Here is a 9,614-nt window from a genome sequence, read left to right as displayed (position 1 = left end):
GACGATGAACGCGTACATCTGTCAGGACGAAGCCCGTGGACGACCCGATGCTACGTGTCTTCCTTCTTGGTAACCGCGGTCTCATGGTCAAAAGGCCACAGCATTGTAGCCTCTTCGCACGTAGACAAGTCCAGACAGAGCTTTACCTCCCCTTTATCGGTAAGAACGGCGTGGTCGTGCTTAAACTCCACCGGGCGCAATGGTGAATGCGCACCGGGACTCGCCGTGAAGTCAACCTGCTGACATCGCAAGACTTCGATCCGCTTGTTCATTTCGTTCACAGAATTGACGCGAGAAGCCGACGCCGATTGATCTTCGGAGGACTTCGGTGCAGGTTTATCTGGATCTGGCCCATTCGTCGACGGTGAAGTCACGGCACTCATTACTTCTTTCTTCTTGGCTTTCTTTAACCTTTTTTTCTTTCCTTTTCCTGCAGCCTTCTCTCTCTTCCCCGACTCGGCTACGGCGGTCGGTGAAATGGCCGCCTCTTGAGAAAGGTCTGGGCGTTCAAGCTTCGGCATAGACGGCACGACTTTGGGAGGAGGAGGTGAAGTTGGTGTAACTACAGGCTGCGATTGCAAAAGCGGCGCCTCTTCGAGTAGCACTAGAGACATTGACCTTATCCTGCGTGGTCCTCTCACATCCGTTTCAGGTTTTGCGTGTGGGGAGTGCGCCAACGATCCTCGAGACGACTTGTACTCGGAGCTCTCGAAAGAGGACGTCGAGGTTGGCGACGCCTTTTTGTGCTGCACGCATGCGTCTTCCTCACTCCCCACGGAGTTCACAGTGAAAGCCGTTTCCTCCAGCACATGTCGCACTACTTTCTTCGTCACGCTCGTTGGTGACAAAGTTGCTTGACCAGGAAGCGGTGTCCCTTCTTCTTTCGTAACGGCGGCTGATAAGGAAGGTGCCATATAGAGCGGCGACTCTTGCGGTGATTCGTGCTTCGCATCGGCTGTCTGCGCCGTCAACTTGTCGGGCAAGCTTTCGCTAGAGCGGTCTGCGGACGAAGATAACAGGCCGAAGGGACCTCCCCAGTTGGGAAGCGCAATTGAAACGCGACGTCCTGTGCCGACCTCTGCGATCGCCGGAAATGGTCCTGTGTGATCCAGCACGTTGACATTTCCTTCGGACTCCTGTGCAGTCGGTGAGAACGCAGCTAGCTGGTCAGGCAACTCCGCGTGTGCTTCGCCCCCCTTTGCGATCGTCGAAAAGGAAGTCTGTTTTGGCGACAAGCTTGGCGGCTTTTGCTTGACATCGATCACGCTGGCTTCTGCACTTCGGTGTAAGTGGCCGCTAGGCTGCTCCGGAGATGAAGATCTCGTCGACCATAATCCACCGAAAGGGCCTCCCGTAGTTGGAAGCGGTCTCTTGAGCTTGCTTACCACTACCGCGGCCTCCTTGAAATCCTTGTACTGCTGCTGTAGATCGTCTGACGCGTCCGCTTTGTCAGCCTGTGGCACAACTGGCTCAACTGATGTAGCCTCCGCGGACACGGCTTGATGAGCTTTGTCGGCTTGCAAGACAGCGTCAGGTTGCGTCTTTTTGATTGCAGCAGAGTCACTGGATTTCATCTGGGTGGCAGGACTCGTTGACGAAGAACCACCTGGCATGAGCTTATCGACCACATAGCGCCCGTTCTTCGAATCATCGCGATTCGCAGTTTCGGACAGGTGCTCCCATCTTGCAGTTTTATGATGCTTCTTCCTCTTCTTTTTCTTGGACCTTTTCTGAGTAGTGCCGGACGTGGTCACTGCTTCCATCGCGATGTGGTCTAAAGGAGCCTCCATACTGCCTTGCCTATTCATTGAGGCATCGGTCGCATTCGCGGCGTCTTCAGGATGCCCCATACCTTCTCTGCTGCCTGGGCTGCGGTGACTGAGCTTCCGAATATCATCACGACTTTTGGTTGTAGACAGGCCATCTTGCGATCTGTGATGTCCAGCTCTAGTCTTGCTGTGCCGTTTGAGCCGCGATGAGTTGACCGGGTCATCGTACTGTTGGGTTTTGTTCTTGCGGCGGCGGCGTCTGTGAGATCTCTTTCCCCGTGCATTGTGACGAGCCGGTTTTGAAGTAGACTCGGTTTTGTCTTCCGCCTGCCGGTGCGCACTGTCTCGGACCACAGGGCTGAAAGGAGACGACTCGGAATCTGATGTCACACCGGATGGGGATCCTGCTTTCGGGAGCTCAGCTTGACCGGCTCGACCGTACTGGGCGACGTCTATGGCGGCTTCAGCTCCCACGCGAGTTGCGCTTTGCGCGCTGGGACGTTTTTGCAGCGACGCGCCTTTCGCTGATTCCATGCTGCTATTACTGCGTCAGTAGCGGTAGCACCACCTACCGTATAGTTGGAGGACAGTGAGAAGGATTTACGGCGTGATCACAAGTGCCCAGTGGCCGTTGTTGCTGTGCATGGCTCGTATTCTTGTTCGTCGTCTTCTTCGTCGAGAATGCGCACGTCTCACAGCTGGTACAAACGGGCGTACATTTATCTTTTTCATCTACAGCAGCGAAATTAAAAAAAAAGAATTCGGATTTATTCTCGCATAATTAGTCGCGATGAACGATTGCTGATGAACATTCAGCAACACAGGATTGGCGAATGCTACGCGTATGTTTTCACGGCTGATGTGCCTCGCTTTAAGAGGGATACGATGTTCTGCGATCGAGAAGAAGAGGAAGAAGTGCACGGATGAACTCGACTTTCCATTGCCGCCCGATTCTTGGCCTATCCCCCTTAGTGGGTGCGAGCCATGACAGATGTTCATCATCATCATCATCATCATCTTGGCCAATCCCCCACAGTAGGTATGCCTCTCCCCCCCCCCCCCCCTCTCCTTCTGTAAAGGAAAATCAAATCAAATAAAACCCAGGGCAAGAAGCTGGTGAAAATGAGTCGGTTTGTGACCTAAAGGTAAAATCTGGTCAATACTTGTTTTAGGTAAGTGCAATGTGCGTCTAGCAACAGAAACAGCAAGCGTGCAAGCACTATGGCAGGCGGCATTCTATACGTTTTGTAAACACAGGCTGGTAAACACAGCGCACTCTCTTCAAGCAATATCTTATTTGTAAAATGAGCCTGAGCTAGAGTTTGAGTAAAACGAAAGCGAAATAGGCTTATAAGCACCGATGACATGGCAAAGTTGCTGTGATGAGGATGATGGTTTTTCGGTTTATATTTGGGTTTTCTATATATTTGGCAGGCATACTTTTTTGTGTGTGTGTGTGCGACGGCTTTTTTTTTTTTTTTTTAGTCCTGGGTTCTCCGTGTCAAAACCACAATCTTATTATTAGGCACGCCGTAGTGGGGGACTCCGGATTAATTTTGACCACCTGGGCTTCATTAACGTGCACCAAATGCACGGTACACGGGCGTTCTTGCATTTCGCCCATATCGAAATGCCACCGCCGCGGCCGGGGTTTGATCCCGAGACCTTGTGCTTATCAGCGCAACCGCCAAAACCACTAAGCAACCACGGAGGATCAACGGCTCTTGTCCACGCTTACTTGTGGATGCGACAGCGCATTGAAGACGGGCTGCCTGTGCTGAAGGAAAAATAGGATGTAATGCTCATTTGTTATGTCCAAGACCCATAAAAGCACAGCTAAAAAAAAACAAAAAATAAGCGTAACCGATTCCTCAATTCATGCCATGAGATTCGTGTTCTAGCATCCGCAAGGAGGAAATTATTTTTTATTCATAAACTTGGAAGTCAACTTGAATTGCTTGTCTAATTTGCTGTATCCGCTTGATTCTTGATCAATCCCTCATATCGGATATCAGCCATGGAACGAGAAGAAACAAACAAAACAAAAATAAGCAAACGAACCCGCGCAGATCATGCGAAGCGGAACGTGACTGGCGCGTACCGTGAAAAATAAGGCCAAAATAAAAGACAATATGCACGAATTATGGAGCCATCATCCACCAGAAACATGAAAATCGGGAAAATGAGCACAGGATCAACGCATTTGCTGTCATCTGAGTTAAACCATTCTTTCCTGCATCGTTTCAGACAGATGTTATGAAAACAGACAAGTGATGCCTGCAAGGCCGCGATATTGTAGCGATGCTTTTTCGGTGCTAATGCCTTTTCGCGCTTATCGCGCTTTGTCAGAGCGACGGTCCGCTGGCGTTATCAACGGGATCAGCCGTCCGTGAGCGGTGGATGATAAGACTAGTATAGAATAAGTCATAAGGCATCGCTGCAAAATACCGGCCCAATTGTATTTTGTTTGCAACCTACGAAATTGTTCACATGCACATTCTGCTTAAATTCAAACACAAGTTAACATAGCCTCATGTTATGCGATGAGGATGCAACGATGACTTGCAGGCTAATGCGACATTTTCCGAGTAATGAAGGAAGCATTTGAGAAGAGGTGTACACGAATAGAAGTATGAAACATGCATAGCGATGCACGTTTAACGCCTCAACCCCTTTCACCACCATCACGCGACCCACACGACCGCGGAGCCCTTTCGCCGAGTCTATTCGGCGAGATGTCCTTATTCCGGTCAAATTCTTTGTGATTTTTCATCCCCACACCGCAGTTGTACGATAGACAACCCTCTACATCTGATAAGATATAAGAAGGAGCACTGACTCCAAATACAGAAGAATGGGCTAGGAAGCTTGAGCAATATATTGCAACTTGAAGTCGACTGAGATTGCAACGCGATAGCTTTATCACGATGATCAGCATCGCGTTGCCTGCATACTCGTCTCGCGTTACAAACCAAATTAAAGCCCTTACCAGTACACATATTTTGCACTGAGCCGAGGATCGGCCAACCTTGTAACCGCCTTTGCTTGCACAGTCTGCTGGATACATCCGGGATTGGCCCACTAGCTTCGCTTGGCAAGAAGCCGACAGGCAGACAGAAAACCCAGTGGGGGGTGGGGGGGGGGGGGGGGGGGAGGAGATAGGGCAAGAAAGCTTCGCTTTAAATGACACTATACGTTACAGATGACACGTAACCGAGAACTGCGAGATGCCATCACATGTTATTTTGAAGATAAGCATGATTCCTCGACCATGGCTAGGTGAATGAAATGTTGGAGATGGAGAGCTTGCGAAAGTATTGGTAGCCTAATTAATTATTACTCATGAACGTGTCTCACACCTGTTTCAGCCATGACTACTTGCGCAAGGGACGCGTTGGCCTCACGTAGAGAACGGACTGTGGACCCGCAGGACGCGACCGCCTTACAAGATACAACGACCTTGTGAAGTCATTTTACCTCGCAAGAAGAATCTTTCCCACCCCGCACGGCAAGTTAAAAAGAGCACAGACAACCACCCTTCGCCTGTTACAGACCAATACGTACCCCTCCCTCACATGATATCACATCATATAACCGACATCTACACAAGCCACACGTGCAAGATCTGTAAAACTCAACCAGCAGCACTCCCCCACATCCTATGGGAGTGCAAACATCAATACCCAGACCTTAATCCCGTGACCCTCTCGTCGAGATGGCACGCCGCCATGCGCAGCTCCCATCACGACGACCAACTCTGGGCTACCCAGCAGGCCTACGAAGCGGCGAAGAGGCAAGACCTCGACGTCCCATCGTGGGAGGCCTAGGCCCAGCCGACTAAACTGCTGGTTCACAATAAAGTTCACTCTCTCTCAGTAAAACTGCAGAGTGGTTGATATGTAATCAACACGTTTTCGTTATATAAATCCTGTGTGATGTCGTGTGCGACCTGACCAGCGCGCCTGGCAAGACATGTCGTAACTCTAAAACTTAAATTAAACTGAGTAATTTATTTAGAACTAAGCCTAGAAATGTCTCGAAGGTGCACAATAAGGTTCGACGAACGCTGTAGAGGGGAACCACCGGATTAATGTTTTCCACAAGGTGACCTTTCACGTGCACCCACAACAAGGTGCATGAGCGTTCTTGCGTGCCGCCCCCATTGGAAGACGGCAGCCCCGGCCGGAAATCTTTGAAAGTGGGGCACAGCCCCCCTTTTTCTAATGTGCCGCCATACGGTAAACAGGGTTAATGATATATTTGAGCTCTGTTCTTCCCTGAGTATGACATTCCCAAGCGTTCCTGTATGTGTGCTATCCTTCCGTATCTATTTGTCTGGTATTGCCCACATGGTCATGTGTTCGATAGACGGCCCCGACAGCTCCATCCGACGCCTGAATTGAAAAAAAAAAAGTTTTGGCTACACAATCGCAAAACCCCAGGTGGTCGAAATTAAACCAGAGCCCTCCACGATGACGTCTCTCATGGCCCCAGTGTTCACTTGGGATGTTAAAAATATTACAGCGAAGCTGTTATAGGCTAGGTTCCAGGAGATCGGGTCCGGCAACGGCAGTAGATAGATATACCGGAAGTAGATCAATAATTTCGGCTCCATGTGCGTGGTGGTTTGGCTACATGTGCGCGGCGGTTACCTGCCAGTTGTGCCTTAGCACAGATGTCAAAACGGATGATGGATGGCCCATAGAGTTTCACACTATAAAAGCTAGAGGAAAATGTGGCGCTGCTGCGCTTTTCTTCGCTTGATGCTGCATTGTAGGTGAGCAAACTTTATTGAGAGATGTAATTTGGGTGAACGAAAGCCTTTTATGTAGATTTTATTTTAAGAACGCGTTATTTGTGTAGCCATATCCACGTTTTAGACGAAGCCTCGTACAAAACCAGCCAACACAAGCCTCGCAGACACATATCCCGTCAATCCCATGAGGGCATGGCAGCCCTTTAAGAAACTCGCATAGACGGTGGCGCCAGTTTACCCTCTAGGTGTTGTAGTGAAAAACTCTATGGGATGGCCCATTGTTATACCCCTCGCCCCCGCCGACGCCCCTTTCACAAGTGTCGCGGAAGCGGCGGCGGCACGTCCCACCAATCATTGCGTCCCTTTGTCTCGTGACGTAGAGATCGCACTAGCGCTGCTTTCAGCAGTTGCCCTTTGGACTCGCTATGGGACGGACGCTCGTTTAACCACATCTTCCAAGATCCTGACGTCAAGTTCCTGATGATGCCGTGCAGTGTGCCGCAGCTATGAACACTGTGGCTCATACGCTAGTCTATGACGATGGGGCGGACTTGGCGCTGCAAATGCACTACGTGGCCATATCGCTCCGGGCGAAAACAAGACGCCGGTGTCCTTGGTCTTTGACGAACATGCCGACGATTCTCAATATAGTCAATAACAATAATATATAAATTCACTATAGCAATATTTACTATAGCAGACCCACCATAGCCACAGCTTCACTGGCTTCCATCTTCATGCACAGTAGTGGAGGGGCTCATATTAGTCTCTCTATGGTTTTGGTTTTATGGCTGTAGTGTGAATAACCCTATATCCAACATATATATTTGCTAGAAGCTTACATAAGTTTTATGAACGATCTCTAATTGGCGCGATGTCTCAAAGTGGCATCGAGGTAATCGTTTGTACCTCCAGTTTTGTTTGCCTGCTAGTACCGATCAGCACGCTGCTCTGACGCTCATCGTATGCTCGCCGCAATTTCAAAAATGTAAAAAAATCTGAATACGAGCAAGTTGATTAAGCGTCATATTAATTGAGAACATGATTAAAATTCGGGATGGGCGACGTAAGAGCTCGCACTTCCAAATACCTCCTCGGCGCGTTTCACTGTTACTTTAAGTTCTAACCATTAAACGATGTTTATGCATTCACATTTCTTTTTTAACAGCGGAGCTGTTTAAAGGGATACGGAAAAAAAGTTGGCGGGTGGTTTTTTGGGTCGGAACAAAAGTGGAACTGTTGAAAATGCCGAATACAACGAGCTGCTTCAAAAAAAAAAAAAAAAAACGAGAAACATCTTTTTTTTTGCGATTTTCTGTTGCACCTTGCCTCCAAGCGGCCGCCAGCAGAAGCTGAAATTTGACGTCATAACACCCACCCGCGCGCGCGCGCGTGGCCAAGGTCGGCCACAACCGTCGCAGTGCTTCCGGGGGTGTTGGTCCCTTGCAGCGTTTGTTTAACCCCTTTCGGCGGTCTTCGCACGTGGTCCGTCTGAAACATTATCACCGTCGGCGCTCCACGCAGGTGCACGGTGCCTCTTACATGCGCCTTCCCGCGGCCGTCGCTCGGTATTGACGCGTTCGTCGCGGCTGAAGGAAATGTCCAGACATTGCTGTTATAACAGCATCGTCGGTCGTGACACGCTGTCGCACTTGTTTCCCAGAGACGAGAAGGTGCGTAAACTTTGGCTACCTGCCTGTCAGCCATCACGCCCAGCCTGGAGACCTCTAAAAAATCACTTCATTTGCGCGGACCACTTCGTCGACGATGATTACGTGACCAGCCCGGCTGTGCTGAAAAGCCTCGGCATGCCACTCAAAAGGCAACGCCTAAAGCCTGACACTGTGCCATCGGTCTTCTCACGAAAACACAAGGCAGAAATGATCAGCGGCGCGTTTGAAAAGAGGGGGCGAAAAGATGTCGGTACTGTTTTCGTTCACTTGCAGCCTTCTTGTGCAGTGTGAGGGCGAGGCTGAGCCGAGATGCCCGAGGCTGGGCAAGAAGACAGTAATGTATTTCAAAATGTTGGCAAAGCATAGTAAAACAATACAAGGCTAGCGAGCGCGAGCGCGACTCACGAGATCACACACACAGCTATGCTTCTCCACAGGCTAAAACCAGGAAAAACTGGGGAGAACGCCAGACAGGTGCTGCCATCTGTTAGGTGGCTGGCGAAGTGGACGTGAGAGTCTCGGAGATACTGATACCTCACAGCAGTTGCTCAAGCCGACGGCATAAACTACTACTCAGTCTATCACGCAGTGCTGAAGTACCCAGTAGCTGCCTCGCCTGCGTGCGCTCTTGAAAAAGCAAGTTTACAGAGGAAATGACAAATAATTCTTGCACAAGTGTCTGGTGCAGAGCGAAATCTTCACGCTACGGTTCGCGAAAACCTGCCCGGCACTTCCACGGCCACCTGCTCTTCTCCGTCGCTTGACGCGGAAGGCTCTTAACCGTAAGCGGTAATATTTCTTGCCAAGTTGGGATGGTCCGCGTCTTCAGGCGTGTACTCATCGCTGGTAGAGGCACCTGAACTCGAATCCGTGCTCGCGATGGCGGCGTCGGCGCGCTTCGAATGACCGCGGCCGGCCGGTTGGCTATCCGACGAGGGTGTCGTGACCTCATGCCTTCCAACTCCCGCGGGTCGGGCGGTGAGGCATGCCATAGCCTCCTATATTTTTGAAAAAATATAGGAGGCTATGGGCACGCGCTCACAAAAACGCCAAAAATAAAGCTAAATAAACTCCCGATACAGCTTTCTGTTGCTCAATACGTGCTACATAAATGTGTTTTTCCGAGCATCAAAGAATCCCGCGATTACACGAAAAGTGCCTCGAGCGGCCAGTCGTATACGGCAATTCTGCTAGTATTAGCGGGCTTCTTTCACACTCGGAAAAACTCTTTTATGTAGCACGTATTGAGCAACAGAAAGTTGTATCGGGAGTTTTTCATATTGCTCTACAACTTTCTCATTGACACTTTGATAAGTAGGACAGTACTTGTCGAGTTAGATAATTAATTACAATTAATTAATTAAATCTCAGTAACGAAAAAAAATACTGGCGGCTACTCCACTGTACTGGAAACAA

The 9,614-nt window shown here is 49.8% G+C and overlaps 1 protein-coding gene across 1 annotated transcript; it reads right to left on the bottom strand.

Moving 5' to 3' along the window:
* Positions 1–50: 50 nt before the first annotated feature.
* LOC119440729 (uncharacterized) lies at positions 51–1,790 on the bottom strand. The gene has a single exon (XM_037705613.1). The coding sequence runs from the start codon at positions 1,788–1,790 to the stop codon at positions 51–53; it is 1,740 nt and encodes a 579-aa protein (XP_037561541.1).
* Positions 1,791–9,614: the final 7,824 nt, after the last annotated feature.

The sequence above is a fragment of the Dermacentor silvarum genome, chromosome 2 (genome assembly GCF_013339745.2).
Source record: "Dermacentor silvarum isolate Dsil-2018 chromosome 2, BIME_Dsil_1.4, whole genome shotgun sequence".
Classification (NCBI taxonomy): domain Eukaryota; kingdom Metazoa; phylum Arthropoda; class Arachnida; order Ixodida; family Ixodidae; genus Dermacentor; species Dermacentor silvarum.
This window is presented reverse-complemented; position numbering and strand designations above follow the sequence as displayed.